The following is a 21,348-nucleotide window of genomic DNA, read 5'->3' on the forward strand; positions in this document are numbered from 1 at the left end:
ATAATTAAAACGTTAAAACATTGTAAAATGAAAAACATTTCTATATAAATTATTATACTCGCGTAATACTATGTATATCTAGAATCATAACAAGATAAATATATTGACAAGTAATGAAAAATATTTCATTTATAATTCAAACGATATTGCAGATAATATGTATTTTCAAACTGTAACGTTTTAATGCGTTTGAGAACGATATCGGAGCGTTGAACGAAGCGACATCTTCTGGTGTATCTAAGAAAGCAAAAAAATATCCCTAGTTAATGCAGGTAGATATGTAAATGTACACTCGAAATATGTACATATGCATTGACAAGTAATTAAACAAACTGAGTCTAGTTACCATAAAATTTCTATTAAATTCTACAAATTTAAATCAGTACCAGAGAATACTGATTACTGTAGGATTATATATTGAAAGTACAATATAAAATAATGTTAATACTAAAAATTAAAATTAAATAATTAATTGAATAAAATGTCCTTTCTAAAACATATTTTATCTTCTCTTTATTGTATGTAAATGTTTAATAACATTTAAATAAAAAATCTGCTACGTAGATATTAATTTATTTTTGAAGGTTAGGAAAAAGAAAGGAGGAAATCTGAGAAAGGACATTGGTTGCAGTTTAATAACTTCAATGAACATTGAAAATATTCTTTATTAATGGACATTCCTTCTTCTTGAACTTCGGCTAAAACTGATTCTAAAAAGCTGTATTTCAACATTTTTCCTAAAATTTCTTCTATAAAACCTTTAAACGCTAGTTAAAGTACTTTTTTTACCACTAAAAAAATTAGGTACTCTTGCGATCGATATTTCTACGTATATGACAAAATTTCCACGTCTACCTTTTATTAATTACCCTAATACTTTATGGCATCTTACCCATAAATCTCTGTTACCAGCAAGCAGATTTTAATTAATACTGATGATAGCTTTCAATCCAACGAGAAAACAAGTTTCTTTTTAATAAAAATTACGAAATTACTATATGCATCATTTTTACTCTAATGAAAAATAATCTGATTAAAAAATCAATTCCAATCTTGTATGATACCAGTCAATCTTAAATCTCTCAATATTATTATATTAGGAACTAATTTAATGGATCGACTGTCACCAATTCAAAATTGATCTTTCCTTCTTTCAATTTTTTACAAATTCTTCTAATGTAACCTTTAACTGATCTATACCAACTTTCATCCCACTCACAGACTCGAACTCTCAAACTTACAAAGTTATACCTACTTAAAGAAAAAACAAATATTTGCCTATCTAACTGTAAAGCACCAATTAAACAAGTGCACAGTCTTATTTAGGAAAGTCTTTAGAATCATTCATGGACTGGCCCTTTTTCCGTGGTAACTGCAACGTGATGGGTTGAACATCCTGGACTTTCCTGGGCCCCTGATTCGAGCTACGAAACGTGATCTTTAAATTGGGCACATGCTGTTCGGCCGCCCAATCGAAATTAAAAATTGGAGTTTCCGGATGTAGCTCGGAGTCTGGAGTGTCGACCGGCGTAGTTGGCGTCGCTACGTATGGGCTAAGTTCCTGGTGAACGACATCCGGTACCCTTTGCAAAGTGTCCGACCAAACTGGACTCGAATTCCAATGTTCCATGGGTAACTCCGACGGATCTGCTGTCGATCCTGTCGTCGTGGATAACGCTTTACCCGGAAGTCGTTTATGGCTGCTATTCCTCTCGTTACAACAGTACTCCTTATCTAAGTCCGTGATATAGTACTTGGGCGACAACGTGTCCATACTGTATTGGCTGTGACATTGCATAAATTTTGCGCGATAACCGCTCAAATTTAATGAATTTTTATGATGCGCTTTGTACCTATCGGTGAATTGACCAAGCGCATAGTGACCATGTTGAATATTCATGTGTACGTTCCTATTCTCATGCTCGCTACTACTGATCGACATATCAACCGGTTCTGCATCCTCTCGTGGATTTCTAGTTGCGTAATCCTTTAACTGTGTCTTCGACGAATTGTGCGGATCCTGCTCTGAATTTCGTATATCAGGAGAATGTTGCGTGTCGTTGTTATGTGCGTGGGATAAGGAACGACTGTAATCTTGTTGCTGATTACTTTGGCTCCCGGTAGCATATGGCACACCGCGGTTCTGACTCCCGGAGCAGATGGTGTAAGTAAATTTAGTTTGGGATGAATACTGGTACAGCCAGGAACTTGAACGCATGACTTCCGCCTCCCTGTCACTGTAATAGTGCATTACACCGAACACGCTTTTTGTTATAACCGTTACCATCTTTATTTAACTAATAATTACTAAAATAATTATTAATAATTACCCTCGTATTATCTATATAATTTATAAGAAAAGTATGGATATATTTTGTACATGATCTTGAACATTCTATTTGTAGCGGATACGAAATTCATTACTCTCCAATATGAAAAGAAGAAAGCGAGAAATATTCGGAAATGAAAATTAGATATATGGGAACGCACCTCAGAACTTGATTCGTGCACACAATGATAGGATGTTGACATTCTTCGGAAGTATCTTTGACTTGTAAAACGCAGTGCACCCAGAACCACCGTCCGGAACGGCTTTGCAGTCTCAACAATGCAGTTGCTGACCGTTCTTGATCAGATTGAATAACTGAAACAACCGTGGATGATATCGAAACTTTCAAATGTTTTAAATATTAAGACGTATCGTTTCATTTTTAAATGAGTCTCTATTTCATATTTTTGAAATTGAAGAAAAACATAGTAAAATGTATTTACATTTGTTTTCGATTAAAGATAAACTGGAAAGTTGAACTATTTTAAATTTCTATGAACGTACCAGTCTGATGTTTGCAATATGCTGTTCGTATCGAATCCCAGTGTAATAAATTATACCATGACATATTTACTAATTCGTTACGGGTGTATTCCAAATGGCTTTCAGCACTGAAAATTCAACAAAATCATTCAACAAAAATGTATTCTACTTTCCAAGATCATTGGAATCTTTTATATTTTTCAAACAAAGAAATAAAAATGTTACGTTTTATCGATATGAAGGTATTTCATATCCATAGAGTGAATGGTGGTGAAAATATTTGTCGCGCCCTGCACGATACTTTCTCTAGTTTCTGGCAAAACAACGGGTGTACAGGAAGCAAGGAAAACAAACTCATTTCGATTACAAACAGGAACGAAAGGTAAAAAATGGCCTTCAACTAAAACCACCTATAAAAAATAACGATAAAACTAAACGCACAAATAATATACTATACACTGCCAAAAAGATAACATTAGGAAACAAAAAATAAACATTCAGAATATATAATTGCAAGTATAACGTGAAATAAAATTAAAACAAGAATTTCTTATTCGACGTTAAGGAAGGGACAAAGAGAAGTTTATTGAATTTAAAAAAAGAAATATTATTATTTCGACTAAATACAAAACTTACTTTTTGATCACCGAAACGAAGTTGCCTCCGAGAATTCCTGGATACGTTGATCCGACAAAGAAACAATCTTCTATCGCTTGGAATTGGACTATTTCTAGATAATTGATTTTGTACAACCATGTGATCTTGCTTGTCTATTACGTCGTAAACACTATCCCCGTGGATAAGCAAATCCTCCTAAAATACATTGTGCAATGTAGAACATTGAATTAAATTTAATTTCTCTGACAAATTATGTACGTATATTATATGTAGTATCACATCTTTCGTTTTGTCATGAACAACGAAACATTTAGAAGCAATTATTTTATGTTTGTCTTAGTGAATTCTTAATATGTTCGATTACCATAATTGTTGTGTCTTTGCAATTACTTTACCATAGAGTGTCCAAGATATTCTGCCGCATTTTCCGATATATACAACAGTTTCCCTTGCTGGGTCATCATCATTATAAATCCGGACATGGCCTGAAAAATTGCATGCATTGTATGGCCAACATTTGTACCGCAGCAACTAACGGTCAAAAATACAATGCGATATCATGATAAACAATATTACTTTTGAAAATCCAATGTTAGGGGTCGGGATATTCGAAGAGTCGGACGGACAGTTTTTCAAGGCTGAAACAAAAAAATACAATCAATGTATTATTCAACGTTCAGTAATTAATTAAAGATCTGAGGATGGTCTCATCCAATATATTTTTTTAATTTTCGTACGAAATGTTAGATTTAGGAAAATAGATCGATCAAGGATTAAGATAAAAACAGTTTTCATTTCGTTATTGACATTTTTATAATTAATATCAGTTATGGATCACTCTGTAATAAATCTACAAATGTTAATGGTACATAAATGCATGTTCGTGAATTAAAATTGAAGTTACTCGCGTAACATCATCAAAATTGATGGATTAGAAACGTTTATGACTGTTATACAATACGTTATAAAACTTAAGCTTCGCGTATGATAACATAAAGTTATTACGATGTTCAAAAATGGTGTATGAAAGCAACGTCTGTATTGCTAGGATCTTATCGTTACCGTTGCTTTTATTATTCATAAACATTCCAGCTTAAAACTTTTCCAGATAAGATCCTGTTTATCTCAATAACTATAAAATAGCTTTATGGATAACATCTCGTATGTAAACATAGGATAACGAGAAAAATAATAAATATAAATTAAGTGATAAAGCTTCGATAACGTCGTCGATATAAATAGTTCGATTAAAGTAATTAGAATAGCGCGTTGTTTCAAAATTCCTTTGTCTAAAAGATTTCGGTACCGAAAGCTTTCAGAGTTTAACTCTATCCGTAATTTCTTCAAATTGAATACATATGTGCTACTTTTCCTCGGGATCGCTCAACCAAGATATAACCAAAGCGATATTTCTCAAAGCACATCGAGTTTGATGGAAATATAATCAAATCCCCTCTCCTCTATCGAAATCTTCCTTCGTCCGCCATGAAAAAGGGGCATAAGCGATTGAAATGCAAGGAAACCAAAGAGCAACGACAGAAAATTCGTTGGGTCTGCGCGTTTTCCATGATTGTCCCGGGGAAAGAGACCTAGGGAAAGAAAAAAGGAGCGAGAAAGAGGAGAGGGAAAGAAGCGTATGCTAATGCAGTACGGGTACGTTTACAAACGGCGCTACACGGGACTATAGTATCGAATACTGTGAAACAATGAGTATGTAGGAGAGAAAGAAAGAACGACGGAGAGTGGAGAGACGATACAGAGGGAGTATGGGTTACAGGAGCGTGAGAGTGTTGTTGCAAAGGCCGACAGGTCAGCGGATCACCCGGAACTCGCGCTTAGACTCCGCTGAGTTTGAATGTACGCCGATCTTACCTTCTTGCCTTACCTACCTCCCTACCTTTTACCTATATATTACTCTCTACGCTTGCACAACGGAGATGCCCGAAGTTTTTGATGCTCGAACGACCGTTTAATATTCTTGTCAAACGATCGATCCTTATTCCTACGAAACGTTCGATCGACATTAGGATTATTAAAATACCGGTAACTTCCCTGTTAGAAATTATAAATACTTATCATTATTCACCAAGAATGTTCGTTGAAGTATTTCTGAATACATTGAAACGATATTTAAGCGGAGATTTGCTTCGCCCTGTGGATATCGTAGCTAGACTGCGGATCTTTACGTGTTTATGGAAAATTTGAAAGTACAAAAATGTTCAGAATGTATATAATATGTAAAATTATGTGATACTCAAAGAATTAATATTAAAAAGCTCGTTTATGTTCTACTTCCTTCATTGTGTCTATGGAGATATGTACTTTTCTATAAATATTCGCAGTCTGGAACGAATATTTAGGTTGGATATTTTCTATACTTCTCCGTATTATGTGCCTTCTGTATATTTTTGCATCTTTAAATTTCCGTTTGAAATGTGTTTGAATTGTCGATAATGTAATTTTGTTGTTTCGGTTCAAGAGATCGTTGGACCATACATGTTTACGATATTATGAGTGAAACAAGAGTTGCAAATAGAACAGAATTTTTTAAAGTATAATAGACGAAAAGCAAGATTCGGTAATGTGCAAGAGTTTGTACGATCCGAGTTTGAGAAGTCGAAGTCTAGACAAACAAACATAGAACCTCGAAAACTTTCTATGTTAATCCACTTTTGTAACTTGATAACATATCGATAGTTTTTTACTTCTTCTATTTTTAACACTGTACATTATCAAGGAATTGTCTCAAAAGTAATGAAAAAGTGGTATAGCTGTGAAATTATGGAGACGCAAAGGGTGAACAATTATTTAGATAATACAGAACTTGACTCGTGAAATTACTTATATGTCATGTCGAACGATGTAACTTTATGAACAATGTAGTTATAATTTAGTGGCCTGAGTCGTTAATAATTCATTTTAAAGATCATTTTGTTATGGACATTAATGTATAACATACCACTGCATTAACTTGTCTGTTTCGTGGTATTAGATCAACATATTCGTACATTTATTATTCGAGCATTAAAAGTTGAAAATAATCAGTATCGCTGTTCCTATAATATTTATATTCTTAAAAACAACTGCAATAATCGATAATGCTATTTTGGTCACTACGATTATCTACCACTTACCACCTTGAAATAACTAATACAGTTACTGATATTTTGATATTGGTTTTTGCGGTGACGTACAAGTCTACTGGAAGACGGAGAATGTAAAAATTAAAACGACAAGCGTCTCGCCATGAAACAAAGGCATAGCGTTCACCGTGCAGCAAGTATGCGCAAAAGCATTCGCAATTTTTTATCTTTGCATCTCAACAGTTTTTCATATCTATTATAAAGTCAGTTATTTTATGCACAACGAAATTCTTTGTAGTATTAGGGAAATTAACAATTAATATATTATATATTCATGAATAACAACCGTTGTCTATGCACAATGAAAATTATTACAACATCTAGTGTTTCTTTGTCATATTCTAAAAATTTCGCTTTATTCATTTAATTATGAAAAACAATACAGTATTTTCTTACGCAGATTGTACACTGAAATCTATGCTTCGTAAACTGATGATGATTTATAACGATTTATAAAGCATTTAAGAATGCTATACATAGCGAAGATCCATAAAATCCTCACTTTTGATTTTACATTTAGATTTTAACTTCGTAAGTTATAGATATAGATAATTCTTCGACAAAGTTTTCTACGATGTATTATTATAAAGTAAAAGTGTAATTACTTAGGATCGAGAATACAGTATTAGTCGTTTCTTTACAAATTACTAAGTTGTAGAATCAGGGAAGCGACTGTGGGCCAGTTAAATATTTAATTTTAGGCTTTCGGATACAAGAACCGCTGAAAATCGATGAAACAACATACGTATGCGATAATCAGAAACGAACCATGTGCCTCTTCTCCGACTCGCATCGCGTGTATTCAACAAATTATTAAACTAAACAAACCAGTCAGTCTATGAAAAGCATTTCTTTCTACTTCTAATTGTACTTCGCAACTTTCTCGTGCCGATGGTCGTAGATTTTTTTAAAGCATGGTAATTACATAGCTTACTCGTATCTATCCAGAAATATTTATGCAAAATGTAACTGTATCTATATCAAACGACTCCTTTTCTATCGAATTTTATATAAATAATAGTAACAAAATCAAAATATCGAAATTATGTTAAAGTAAGCGAGTAATATTTGTTTTCGCGGTATAGAGTTTTCCGGAATCAAACATGGCGGTTGCCGAGTACCGTTTAAAAAAAAATCACTCGAATACCACAAAAACATAGTCACTCGCGTAATAACCATGGTCTTTTACGCATTAACCGAATACCAAGATGATCGACTCGATGAGAACAAACGTAACGCGCGATCACGATAAGGATATCGTTAACGTATATACCTAAAAATCTTCCGGTTTCCAAATTTTTCGGACTCTTTAGTTAAACAACTCAATTAAATTTATCCTTTGATGCTTACCTTGTTGAAAGTAATTGGCTTTTCGAAGAAATACGCAGACCAAGGCCATAAGCTGTAACTGGGAAAGCCTCTGACGAGTCGAGGGCGGTAATGGCAGTAAATCACGTAAGTTGGCGATTTCGGCATTTATCAGGTCCCTTCGAAGTTTGCTGGCACCTTTCGTTGATTTGCTCGCATCTATCCTTCAAGCACACTCGGATGTTACCGATACGCTATACTTTGCCGAACGGTTGAATCTACTTACGAAATTGACGCGCGTTCAACGGACATTTCTACTACTTCTAACCGATTCCTTGCAGATAACAGAACATACGCACACAATGCATACATATATATATGTAAGAATTGTTTACATTCATGCAAATGGAAACTAACATTAATCTCTACAAACTTACATTAATTATTAAAGATACGTAAAGATATGTTCGAGCGACTGTTTTTATATCACTGACGGAAAATTAAACCATTATAAAATAAAATATAATACAATACTGTATAAGAGAAGGATAACAGTTAATCCCCCATCGTTTCGATCGAAAAAAAAAGGTACATCGAAATTTAGATTTCTGCGAACTGATCGAATACAATCTACAGTGTGACGAATGCCACTGTCGAAGGCGCTAAAGGGGTAGGAATCAGAATCGACGGTCAATGGTCGAGAGATAAGCGAATGCGTTAAATGTATCGTTCGCCACGTCGATCACGTGACCGAGCATTACTTACCGATTGAACATATTTCGGTAACCAGGAGGACATTAGTAGCGGATCACTTGTAGACGACGAACGAGACATCCGGGTCGGCAGGTTCTCGCAAAACTGCAGCTACGATCTAACATCCGGGTCATAACGCGCTACTACACTGAACACGTGGATACTGGCAGAGGCTGGTTCTCCTACCTTCTCACCTCCGCAGCCCCCCTTTTTCTCCTTTGCCGCCACCACCACCGCCACCCACCTTTACCTCCCTTTCCATCTACCTCGAGCTCAGGCCATCCTCTTCCAACACGCAAATGGTATGATATTTTCTTCCCTGTTTCGCTGTTTATATTTCTTGGTCGCTCCCACTCGTCAATTTATCTCACTCGTTTATTCCCTTTCTCCAGTTTTTCGCTCGCTCGCACCTTTACCCCATGTTGCTACTACGGTCACGATCGGGCAATCGTGTCCCTCTACCACCGCCATCATCGCCATCCTCGCCACTACCACCGGCTACTGGTTACGTTTCCTGTACATGCGGTTTTGTCCGAATCATTTGCGCAAAGTCCCGCCTCGAGAACTTTTCGGTACTGGTTGAGAGCGTGCGCCAGGGGTACACCATCACAGTACTCGGGTAAGGTTGGGATTTTTCCGAACGGAGCCAATCTTTCAGACAAGGTAAATGTTCGTAAAACAACCTGTAGATTTCCGATTTCAAAATTCTTTTTTTTTTTTTAACCTTTTCTCTGGTTCTTTGCTAACAATTTTTAATTATTTTGAATAATTTATTATCTTTAAATTAAAACAGTGTGAAATACAGTAGCGTTAAATGTTACTGAATTTATAGAATATTTATACTTTCTTTACGTAATTTGCAGATATTCGGAAATTCTTTTGAATAATTTGTTCTTTGAGTTGAAACAATGTGACGTACAAAGGCAGTCAAAGTATTATCGAATTTGTAGAAAGAACGAAGGACTTGTTATTTTTTACGTTATTTCCTATGATATATTCTTACGTGATATTTTTTAATGTTACTCTTGTTAATCACCAAATGAAGAGAAGAATGAAATTATTTGATATTTCCTTTTTTCATTTATATATTCGTTACTTTATTACACATTTTTCGTCAAATATCTTATACATATTTCCTATTTAAAATATCGTTTTACGAGATTATTGGCATCAGAGGCAGCTTTGTGTCAATCATTAACGATTACATTGTGATAAACTATTGATCGAACGAATTTTCTCCCCTTCTTACAATATTAATACTTAATTTGCATTAAAATTATCTTCACTTCAATATCGGATAATTTTATTATCACCTATTTTCTCGATTTTATTCGTATAGAGATATTTCTTGACATTGTTTTTTTTTCCTTTTACTGTAAATCACCTTACTGCACATAAATTGAATCAGTACATCGAATTTCATTTATTTATCTTACTTCATAAGCATATTTCTTGTAAGAAATTACGCTGCTCGAAATAATTGGACTAATTAAGCTTATGTATTTATTTAATTGTATAATTTAGGAGATTATCTCTTAATTATTTTGAGCAGCACACGTAAAAGTACTACAGATATCGGTCTTTTTATATTAATCGATTCGACAGCCAACGTTCGTTCGTTTAGCTTAAAATTATATTCAGAACGAAATATCGAATTGTGAAATTTTTTAATCGATTTTACCAACATTTGTTTATCCATTTTCCAAATTACAGACGATATGATGTGTCGCTTTTCGAGATTTTTAAAAATATTTTAAGACGAAAATATTAAACAATTTTGCAGACATGTAAAATTGATACATCAAGAAAACAAAATATTATGCATCTCTAGGATTGACAAAATTATTATGTCGGTTTTCAATAAATTAAAAAATCGATGTGCACTAAAAAATGATCGCACTAAGAATCATATTATTTTTATCTCAGAAATTTCTCGTTTCTAATTAATTGTCTAAGTAATTAAAAAAATCTAAGGAAGCACCCTGTACGTTTCCATACGTCGCATAACTAAATTATGAAGAAAGTGGTAAAGGAATCTTATACAATGCAAGAAGATAAGCTTAAGTAGGTGTGTGTATGCGTAACTTAATGATATCGTATCGTACCGAGTCTAATGTAACGATTTTTATGTAACACTGCCAACTATTTTTAAAAATATTGTATAAAGTAGTTACTAATAATTTGATAATGGCCATAACCGAACTATGGCAGGTAATTTCCTTCTATTTTGCATGCATTCTAAATCTAGTTTTCTTGTTCCTCCAGTCTTTCTGTCCTTATTTGCAATAATCAGAGATCCAAACCCAAAACAATTTAAATCAAACTTTGGTCGATTTTACATATAAAATTTTCGTTACTATTGAACGTTCGACAAGATCGAACTCTTTGATATATCCTAATATAATTAATTGCTGTTCAAATTATTAATATCGTCGATACAATATATAGAACGGTTTTCGAACTTTATCTATAACATACTATTTCTTTACTAACGATAAGCAGATATCGTATTTTGCGGAAAAAATAGACATTTGCTAAAAATTAATATACATTTCAATTATACATTAATAATATAAAAATTAATACAAAAAAATGATACAATTAATAATATGAAAATTAATACAAAGTACACTTAACCAAAATTGCACGATATGGACAAGATAAATCCTTTCCAATCTAGCAAATGATACTAAATTAGATATACAAATAAAATATCTTTTGATCCAAGAATTCCTACGAATCTTGAAAAATTTTAATCTTAATTTTTTCTTCAATTTCTACAACTCTGAAAATACTGAAACGAAAGATTGTTACTGGACCAGTAACAAGTGATGAAGTTATGTTAGTATTTGACTAATGTATATTTCAGATAAAATTCTTCGACGTTATAATTTGTTAATCGTGCGTAGGTTGTAGTAAATGAGAACTCAGAAATTACATATTGACGTAAATCAGTATTTTCCATAATGCATGTATATATAAAACGAGGCACTTAATACGCGCGCGCCGTGATTAGTATTTTTCTTTAAAACAGAGAAATTTATCGTATATATTGAATTCATCACATTTCCAAGTTAAAAATAAAATGATTCTTTGACACATTACTCTATTTGAATTTTCTTCATATCAAATGATTTCCCATTTACTTATAAGTACAAAAATTTCAATTTTAATCTTGTATCCATTTGATCGATAGAAACAATTTTATACATATGCATAGACATGTATAAGTCAAAAAAGAAACATTTGAAGTTAAATATACTAGACGGAGCAAAATAACTAAACTAAATTTATGTGTTTGATTTACGGCAAAATTGAACGCGTGTGTTAAAAATACAAATGTTTCTAGCATATTTTATCTACTTTATCGTGATCTGCATTTACATGTATTATTCGTTGAACCTTACTAACTCAAATATTCTTCTATATATAGCTTGGATTGTATTAACTCTAAATACCATCTTCGAAACTTTTACTGAATTTACGATGATATTACTCTAATTCAAAATATTATGCTCAAAAACTAAACAAGTGCTGGTTACTTATGAGAAAGAGAATTGACTAAATAAAACGCGTTAAGTGACTCACGCTGTACATATACAAGATATTCTGTCCGACTTTATTAAAAATATATTATCTTCTGTATTCAATTTTTTGAATGTTTTATTTTCTATTTCTTAATATGAAACAGGCATCATGTATTTAATTGCAAATGATGTATAATGGGATTTGATTTCAAGAATTTTTTAAATTATTGATATCTCTTCGATAAAATCATATTATTCCTTCCGGAAAATAGAGAATATATGACAATACAAAGCATATTTTTTTTATATAAATAAGTTAATGAATTATATTCGATCTGCTTTATTCAAATGTTTGTATAAAATTTTAAATATTTGAAACTATATGTCTTAAAATTCTCCAAATCATGTAATGAAAGAAATAATAAAATGTATAATTTGGTAAGGAAAAAGTGATTGAATTTTATTTCTTTTATTATATCAATTCCGGCAAAAAAATTTTATTAATGGACTTGAAATAATGAAAGAAATGTAAAATAACATTTTGTCATTAACGCTTAATTGACTACGATCTTTTATTTTGATGTATCATGTTTATCCGAACGCAACGATAAATACGAAAGATATATACCAATTATCGTGAATAATCATCAAATTCAACATTATAAAGTCTAAGAAAGAATTTCTGAAAGAAACGTATTACTTTTAATCTCTTTATTTTTAAATATTTGCATTGAACATGTGCAGTCAGGAATTAATCAGAAATTCGACATTCATGTTCCTTCATTTTCTGCATTACATATTCACCCACTGCCACACGTTTGTGCAACTATATGTTCAAAGGAATTGAAAATTGCAATTAAGAAAAGTTCATAAACAATTTTTCCACTTTTCTTCTTCCGTTCCTTTGCAGATGTGATCAAATTAAATCTCTAACGATTGAATACAATCATACATACATATATATATATATATATATATATATATATATATATATATATATGTATATATATATCAGCTTTAAGCTGTATATACAAACATTTGTTTTAGAATAAATGTTGAAGTTAAAATCAATTTGCACGAATTAATTGAAGCTTATGACTCTACATATCCTCTAAAAATGAAATAATTCATTTACATTGCTTCTTTTGTATCTGTATATACAAGGTGTTTCCTACTTTTCCGGCAGGATTGTGGAGCATAATCTACAATCTTGCCAGAAAAGTAGAAAATGTCCTGTATAGTAATCTTCAATCATTTACTATGTAGAGAATGAAGAAAGAAGCAAAATGAAATGCAATTCAAACATGCTGTTTTGTTAGTCACGGATATTGATCAAACATAAGGTGTGACAAAGTTAATATAATAATATTATTATTATTTATGAATCAGCTAATTCTCTACTATCATCATCCCATTCTGTAAAGCTATTCGCTTTAGTTTGCTTATCATTTTTTTCCACCTCTTGTTCTCCCTCAAGATGCTCCTCTTCAATGATCATAACCGATTCCTGCGATTCGCCTACACTGTTACTCTGTTCGCTGCATTGTTCATCGTATTCCACTATTTCTGTCTGTTCTTCCACGTATTGTATAACTTCTTCTACCTGATCAGAACTGCATTCCTCCAATATTTCCGACTGTTCAACTTGCATTTCCTCCTCCATCACCTTTTCCTCAACTTCTTCAACCACTTCCTCCACTATCTCCTCAGTTTCTTCGGTAAGTTCTTCCGAGTGGTAATTATCGTATGTTTGTCGTTCTACATCTTCGTTTCCATGAATGTAAACGATCATCCCATCCTCCGTACCTTGCATTACAATTTGTTCGTTATCGGTAATGTTTAGCTGTTGTGGCTGCTGCTGTTGATCATTTTCCTGCTGTTGGTAGTTGTCATTATCAATCAACATTATCATATGTTGCCCGTCCAGTTCGTGCGCATTGTAAGTCATTTCGTGAGAAATATTATTTAATTGCATCTCCGGTACAATATATCCCGATACGTTCGAAGCTCCATCCTGAGGTTCCGAGGAAACGCTATCTCCAACACCTAAGGATGCCGCTATACCACTAGCCACGTGACTCAAGGCTTCCGCTTCTGAAGAAGGTTCTAAAGAAATTGTTGGCATAGAGACTGAAGCTGCATCCGAATCCCGCAGATCCTTGTGTACGCAATCGATATGAACTTGCAAATTCGTAGCTTGTACAAAAACTTTACCACAATGAGTGCAACGATGTCCCTTCTTTTTGCCATCCGGCAAGTTTCCATGGCCCGTATTAATTTCATGGGTCGTCAATTCGGTAACGTCTTTAAACGTTTGTGAACATTGCATGCACTGAATCTCTTCGATGGATGACGAATGTTGACGCGACGTTGGTCGATGATTATGGTTGATTTGATGCCTCACCAAAAACGCTTCCGATAGTGCCACGTAAGAACATGCTTGACATTTTGGAAAACTCATGCTTTTCGGAGGAGGCACATTGTGTTTTGTATAAAGATGATACATCAGGATGTTTCGTTTGATTGCTTTATAACCACAGTGTTCGCAAACTCGCATATCAAATTTTTCATCGTGTACATCTTGCATGTGTCTTCTGTACATATAGTAGTTTGTATACTCCTCTTCTAAATCACACTTGTTACATTTCCAAGGTCCAGTCTCGCCACCATCTACGCTTCCGTTACTCTTTGCCTCTGTTTCATCGGTGTTATTGCTTGACATCAGGTGATCAGACTTCAAAACTACGTAAGAGACTTTTGTCTTGCATGCTGAATTACTATCTGAAGACTTTGCTTCTTTTTGCATGATTTTCAAACGTATGTTCTTGTTATTTTTCACTAAATGAGGGTATTTCTTCAATACTTCTCGAATGATCTTTGCGTGATTATTAATCGAGTCTTCTGAGTTCGTTCGTTTCCCCTTTTCCATATTTTCTTTTTCTTCGAGATCAAATCGCACTCTCTTAGATGGCGATGGCTGCATATCTTGACCCCTTTGGAAACATCTAGTCACGGACCAATCATCGTCGGAATTCATTTCCTTCAGACTCTTCTCGTTTGTATGACAGTCATCTTCCTCATCTTCGGTTGTATCATTTTTACTGTCTCTGTCTGGGGAACATTTACCACTAGGCGAATTATCTCTTTTATATTTGTCTGGCGCTTGAACGATAGGCTTTGTATTGTACGTAATGTCATCGAATGACGAGAACACCCCGAGCGCAAACTCTTCCGCTTCGGGGAGATCAAATCGGGAAGGTCCAGGAGTTACCTCTGTAGGCCTATTTGTCGACGGCATCCCGTGGAATGTTCGCATTTCATAATTAAGCGATGGCATACTTTGTGGTGTATCTAATTTCCTTTTCCATATAGGGAGTCTATCATAATAAAAAGAAAATTTTTTTGTACATGTAAAATTGAAGAGTAAGATTTATATACGTGACTAAATTATTTGTAACTAGAATGAGTATTTGAATCTCTAATCTATATGCAAACATACTTACTTTCTACCTGGTAATGGCTGATTTGACAACCCTGAAGATGAAGTGGAAGTAGTTGTTGCTTTTGTGCTAGATGTTGAAGGCTTTGAAACTGCTATTATGGGTCGGGTATTGCATTTCACTGTTTGTTCATTTTGCAGAGAAGCAGTATTAAATTGTGCATCAAGTAATTTAGTTAGAACAGTCATGTTCATTTTCTGTGCTGTACGATACAAAGCATGTTGCTCAGAAGTCCAATACTCTAATTGTCCAGTGTACATAAAACTATAAAAGTATTATATTAAAAGTATGATAACTTTATTTGCTATACAAACTGTGTTAAAATTTACCTTATAATTGACTTCACACATTCATATGGCATATCTGGTGGCATGATAATTACTCCATCAAAATTTTCATCTTTTTCTTTTTGTTCACGTTCAAGTTGCATAAAATAATCTGTGCATGTTGTTATGACTAAACGATGAGCCTGAAATATTAATGAAGAAGTTCTTTGAACTAAATATAACAATAAATAGTGAAGAAATATTTAATTTTAAATATTTAATAACAATTTTTAAATATAAATAAGGAATGTACAAGATTAATACCTGAACAGTGATATCACTGGTGGGAAACTTGATTGTAAGATCAAGCAATTCTTCTTCAAAATAAAGCTGTTGAAGTCTTTGAAGAAAGAAAGTCCCCCAGTTATCTACCTTCACTTGCTTCAATCCCCGTGAAGGAAGTTGTTTTTCCTGATTTGCTGTTTCCATTGTACACCTGTATGTTATTAGTTAAAAAAAAGCTTTTGAAGGATTCTTTTTGAAAGATTCATCACTACTTAATAAATCTTCCACTAATATTTTTTATGGAAAAATTAATTAAAATATAGCTGTTCAATATTATCTTCAAGATAAATTAATAAAATTAGTAATAAAAATTAAGTATTAGAAAATACATATACACTGTAGTACAAAATAAATAATTTCTTTTACTACAATATGCTGTTTATAAGAAAATTAAATTATTAGACTAATATTTTATATTAATCTGATAAACTATATTACATTTCTTTACCTGATATTATAAAGTTTAATTATTTATTATATCTACTTATGCTGACAACCCACATGGACCAAATCCTGTAATAAAAGAAGAATAAAAGATATCATGATCTTAATCTTTAAAATTAAATTATAAGATACTACACTATGAGTTTATTTTCTAACAAAAAAAATATATGAAGAGAAATTTCAAATCTTTTCGATTACATTACTCACAAATGTTAGAAGTTAACTATTAATTACAACATTATATAGTATCATATGAAAAGAAATTATTTACACCACACATGCTATTTCAAAGGCTACAAATATTACTTAACATTCTTGAGAATAATCTCTTCGTACTTGTGACTCAAATGCCATATAATCCATGTTACAAAGGGAAATTATTCCCCAACTAATTACTTAGTAGTAACTTAACCTGACTGGCTTCTAAAAATCAAAAGTTTCATATCTAACATTATAATAATAGTGCATCAGCGGGGTCCATTGACATCGGAATATGGTTGTGTGACTTACAGTAGCGACTAGTAGCAAGCGAAGTATGCTAACGTAAAAATTCTTTAGCATGTATATCACCATATATACATTGCTGCGATCGCTTCGAAATTCAATTAGACTAAAATATTGCAAAAAGAAGAATGCTATGCAAACGAAAAGAAGTAAAAGAGGCTTCTGACGAAAGTATCAGCGCATACTTTGCGGAACGCTGAAAAATGGAAGTTTAATAATGATGCACATCTTCCTTTCACGATCAAAGTCGAGCATATTAATGGTTATTTCGAATATATACAAATTCAAAATACCCCGTGGATGTATTGCACATACCTATTTAACAATATTTCAATATTCCTCTCAGCTCCATCTCTTATAAATTTCCTTAGTACACAAGTAATATTGAACATTCCATTGTATATCACGACTCACAGATGGAGTTATACGTATCAACTGATCACACAGTAACAGGATATAAAGAAACCTTCAACCATAGAATTATGAATCGCTACTATAAACTATGATTGCTCATATTTTGTGTAATCTGCATAATGCAGAAAAAAGATATTTTTGTGTTATTGTGTATGATTTCATACAATGAAAGCAAAGAGAATTTACATGGAAAAATATAATTAATTTTATAAATTTAGGTGGAAAATAACGAATGAACTACGAGAATGGGTAATACGAACTTATGGCGAAGAATGGCTGTTAATAGTTTTAAATATTATCAATAATCAATTGAATTTGTAAACGAAAGATTTTTATTATTTATATCACATTAAAGTTTAGAGTATTTAAAAATATTTCTTCACAATGTATATTATAATATACAAAATTCATGCAAAATGTTAAAAATTGATACACATGCAAATATACAATCTGTTCTTCAAATTTCTTCAATATAATCGAGATTTCTTAAAACCACTGAAACTTTACCCATAGTTAATATTTCGCAAACGAATTCTAGGGAATTTATGCAATGCTACTGACACTATAATCAAGAATGCATGCAACTTTCTTTATAAAATAGACAATGTGATTAACGAGAACAGATATAACATTTTGGTTACTGCAGACGATATTATGAATGGAATGTATGAAACAATAGCTAACATCGATAACCATCGGTGATTAAACGTATAAAGTCCTTGATGGAAAATGTAAAGGGAATATCCATAAAAAGGTGAACACATATATGCATTTTAAAAGTTGTCATCGGCTGTTACCATTTGTTTCTTGTTGTTTTTGAAGAAATGACTTTATCTCCTTTCAGAATTCTACAATTTAAAAAAAATGGGGGAAAAAATATTTACCTTTAATCGAAGCTGTTTTTAACAGATAGGAAGGCAAGAATTTTAATAACATCTTGTAAGTAAGCATTGCATAGCAATATTATTTATACTTTATAAAATTAATCTTCCTATGTATTGATATTATTTATAAAAAATCATTTTCATTCAAAAACAGGTTTTATATGATGATGAGGTTGAACTTTAAAACATTATTACTTGTACTAATAGTTGCAGTATTAAGTTCACTATTGACATCATGGAATAATTGTGATAGCCCATCGTTTTTTAAAAACACTGATTGGAAATCAAAATTTCAGCATAAAGTAAGCATAATTTGAGTCAAATATATAAATTTAACATACATTACTATTTCTATAAAATTATTTGGTGTAGAAATTTTATACAATAATAATATTTATTATTTACTATTATTTTTTTTATATATATAAAGGATCGAGTAAACTTAGAAACTGGATATCAGGAGATAGATTGTCATATAAATGGTGATTATTCTATTGGATGTCGTAAAGAAGGAGATGAAGTTTACATACCATTTTCATTTATTCATAAATATTTTGAGGTAAGTAGTAAAAGTAAAGTAAATGATTAATCCTAATATGTTTGGAAAATACTAATATGTTTAAAATACGTCAGATTTATGGAAAATTAGCCACGTATGATGGCTTAGAAAGATTTGAATGGTTACACAGTTATTCCAAAATCGTTAATCCTAAAGGAAAATATGATCCCAGAGGAGTGTTTATGACCTTTGAAAATTATAATGTTGAAGTTCGAGAACGTGTTAAATGTATTAGTGGAAATGACGGAGTACCAATATCTACTCAATGGGAGAGTCAAGGATATTATTATCCTACTCAAATTGCTCAATTTGGATTATCACATTATAGCAAAAATTTGACAGAACCAGAACCTCACAGGAAAGTGATAGAAGACTCTGATAAAGTTAAAAGAGAATGGATTACGCCTCAAGGATCTATTGCATCTAGAATATTTGATAAACATGTTAACAGTCATGTAATGAGATTTGCAACACCAGAAACTAGTACATCTGGTATTACCTTACAATTAGATCATGTACTTGATTTTGTATTGAAATGGGATTTTAATATTAAAGATAATGGAAGCATTATGATCACATTGCAATCCAGAGAAAGAAAAGAAACGTATTACCTTCATTATGTTACTAGTAACATAGTATTGCATATATATAACAATCACGTTTACTATGGAATTGGTCAAATTAATCATCAATGGAGAAGATTCACTAGAGACCTAGTAATAGATTTGCAAAAAGGTTTATACTTAAATGATAAAAATAAAAAGAAAATGTCTCGCTCGAAATTAAAGGTAATGTATATACTTAACAACTGCTATAAGATAATAACAAAATAAATGTTAAGAATGATCTATTTTACAGATTGTGAAAATGACGTTGTATGGATCTGGGATGATTGATAATATAACATTATCTACAAGTGAACACATGGAACAATTCTATGATGCAGCTAGATGGTTTGTTAGTAACCAGAACATTAGTTCTGGTGGATGGGCAAATCCTGTCAGAAGAAAAGTAGCCCCAGGAATGGCTACTCTTGAACCTGGATGGTATTTTATTTTAATAAATTATTTAATTTATGTATATGTTATCACGATATATTTATTTAAATGCATGCTTTCACAGGTATTCTAGTATGGGTCAAGGACATGCAATTTCTGTATTAGCACGAGCATATTATCATTCGGGCGAAGAAAAATATTTGCAAGCTGCTATTAGAGGTTTGCAACCTTTTAAGGTATCCTCTAGCAAAGGCGGCGTAGCTGCAATATTTTTAAGCAAATACGTGTGGTACGAAGAATACCCTACGACACCCTCTTCATTTATACTTAATGGATTTATTTATTCTTTAATTGGTTTGTATGATCTAAAAAGCATAGCAACAGGTAAGGATGCGGTAGAAGCATCTCGTCTTTTTAATCAGGGTATGACATCCTTGAAAAACATGTTAACGCTATACGATACAGGTTCTGGTACTACATATGATTTACGTCATTTTACATTAAAAACGGCTCCAAATTTAGCTAGGTGGGATTATCATTCTACTCATGTTAATCAACTTCTTCTTTTAAATTCAATTGACAATGATCCGATTTTTACTACTACAGCAGAACGATGGATAGGTTACATGAATGGTAAGAGAGCCGCACACAATTAACATACTATCCTTTAGCGATCAATTGATTTTTGCGTTCACTTTTATTTTTAATTTATTGATATTTAATATTTCGTTCCGTCTGCTGTATTTTGTATCATACATTTTGTAAATAAAAAAATTAGTCACAGAATAAAGTGGACCAAACTATACTTATCTTTTTATGTAATTGTTGTTACATGGAAACAGTAACAATCAAATTCGTGACATTTGTTCGTTATTAATGGATGCTGCGTATGTACTTGGCTATCCCATCATAGCAAAATATCAAATTTAGTATTTGATAGTTAAAACTACATATATTTAAAAAGACAATTGTATTATTATATTTAAAAGTAATTTATTCCATTTAATTATAACAAATAAAATGCCTATTTAGAGTATTTCAGATATTTTAAATTAATATTTAGAAAAAGCCATCCCTGAACATGACTTATGAAACTTAATTTGTAGATATAATGGAATGATATATGTAATTGCGTTACATGTAAATTTTGTACTTAAGGAATTAAACTCAACATTTAAACTGTTTTATAAATATACATTTTTTAATTTCAATGTTATGTATTACATTCCTTTGAGAATTTGAACGTTTTATTTTTAACAAATGTATAGATTAA

General features: G+C 32.1%; 3 protein-coding genes across 9 annotated transcripts; 1 reads left to right on the top strand and 2 right to left on the bottom strand.

Annotated features, from left to right (window-relative positions):
* Positions 1 to 607: 607 nt before the first annotated feature.
* Positions 608 to 8,814, bottom strand: LOC117231546 (neuronal PAS domain-containing protein 4). 2 transcript variants are annotated; one of them, XM_033490093.1, is made up of 9 exons: positions 8,647 to 8,811; positions 7,924 to 8,105; positions 4,007 to 4,068; positions 3,826 to 3,915; positions 3,449 to 3,625; positions 3,038 to 3,222; positions 2,834 to 2,940; positions 2,491 to 2,644; positions 608 to 2,237 (listed from the first exon to the last, which is right to left on the bottom strand). In XM_033490093.1, exons 1-9 carry the CDS (start codon positions 8,655 to 8,657, stop codon positions 1,319 to 1,321), a joined length of 1,887 nt encoding a protein of 628 aa, XP_033345984.1. In that variant the 5' UTR covers positions 8,658 to 8,811; the 3' UTR covers positions 608 to 1,318. The 2 variants fall into 2 exon arrangements, with proteins under 2 accessions (XP_033345984.1, XP_033345985.1); XM_033490094.1 differs by having other exon boundaries at positions 1,319 to 2,237; positions 7,924 to 8,100; positions 8,647 to 8,814.
* Positions 8,815 to 12,851: 4,037 nt separating this feature from the next.
* LOC117231545 (centrosome-associated zinc finger protein CP190) lies at positions 12,852 to 17,772 on the bottom strand. 6 transcript variants are annotated; one of them, XM_033490086.1, is made up of 8 exons: positions 17,536 to 17,772; positions 17,227 to 17,416; positions 17,028 to 17,139; positions 16,721 to 16,785; positions 16,252 to 16,423; positions 15,991 to 16,130; positions 15,665 to 15,925; positions 13,540 to 15,538 (listed from the first exon to the last, which is right to left on the bottom strand). In XM_033490086.1, exons 5-8 carry the CDS (start codon positions 16,414 to 16,416, stop codon positions 13,540 to 13,542), a joined length of 2,565 nt encoding a protein of 854 aa, XP_033345977.1. In that variant the 5' UTR covers positions 16,417 to 16,423; positions 16,721 to 16,785; positions 17,028 to 17,139; positions 17,227 to 17,416; positions 17,536 to 17,772. The 6 variants fall into 6 exon arrangements, with proteins under 6 accessions (XP_033345983.1, XP_033345977.1, XP_033345980.1 ...); XM_033490092.1 differs by lacking the exon at positions 17,536 to 17,772 and having other exon boundaries at positions 12,852 to 15,538; positions 17,227 to 17,519; XM_033490089.1 differs by lacking the exon at positions 17,536 to 17,772 and having other exon boundaries at positions 17,053 to 17,139; positions 17,227 to 17,519.
* Positions 17,773 to 18,211: 439 nt separating this feature from the next.
* On the top strand, positions 18,212 to 21,256 carry LOC117231548 (D-glucuronyl C5-epimerase B). The gene is made up of 7 exons (XM_033490095.1): positions 18,212 to 18,387; positions 18,477 to 18,573; positions 18,673 to 18,820; positions 18,949 to 19,077; positions 19,152 to 19,865; positions 19,936 to 20,123; positions 20,200 to 21,256. The coding sequence occupies exons 3-7, from the start codon at positions 18,680 to 18,682 to the stop codon at positions 20,729 to 20,731; spliced, it is 1,704 nt and encodes a 567-aa protein (XP_033345986.1). The 5' UTR covers positions 18,212 to 18,387; positions 18,477 to 18,573; positions 18,673 to 18,679; the 3' UTR covers positions 20,732 to 21,256.
* The last annotated feature ends 92 nt before the right edge of the window (positions 21,257 to 21,348 follow it).

Source organism: Bombus vosnesenskii, unplaced genomic scaffold, assembly GCF_011952255.1.
Source record: "Bombus vosnesenskii isolate JDL3184/JDL3185 unplaced genomic scaffold, Bvos_JDL3184-5_v1.1 scf7180000013272, whole genome shotgun sequence".
Classification (NCBI taxonomy): domain Eukaryota; kingdom Metazoa; phylum Arthropoda; class Insecta; order Hymenoptera; family Apidae; genus Bombus; species Bombus vosnesenskii.

Coding starts and splice junctions, on each gene's coding strand:
- LOC117231546 (XM_033490093.1), bottom strand. Junction 3,626..3,825: donor AATATCTTGGACACTCTATG/GTAAAGTAATTG, acceptor AATGTATTTTAG/GAGGATTTGCTTATCCACGG. Junction 2,645..2,833: donor ATATTGCAAACATCAGACTG/GTACGTTCATAG, acceptor CGGTTGTTTCAG/TTATTCAATCTGATCAAGAA.
- LOC117231545 (XM_033490092.1), bottom strand. CDS start 16,416: ATGGAAACAGCAAATCAGGAAAAACAACTTCCTTCACGGGGATTGAAG. Junction 16,131..16,251: donor CCAGTGATATCACTGTTCAG/GTATTAATCTTG, acceptor TTAATATTTCAG/GCTCATCGTTTAGTCATAAC. Junction 15,539..15,664: donor CAGCCATTACCAGGTAGAAA/GTAAGTATGTTT, acceptor TTATTATGATAG/ACTCCCTATATGGAAAAGGA.
- LOC117231548 (XM_033490095.1), top strand. CDS start 18,680: ATGATGATGAGGTTGAACTTTAAAACATTATTACTTGTACTAATAGTT. Junction 18,821..18,948: donor AATCAAAATTTCAGCATAAA/GTAAGCATAATT, acceptor ATATATATAAAG/GATCGAGTAAACTTAGAAAC. Junction 19,078..19,151: donor TTATTCATAAATATTTTGAG/GTAAGTAGTAAA, acceptor AAAATACGTCAG/ATTTATGGAAAATTAGCCAC.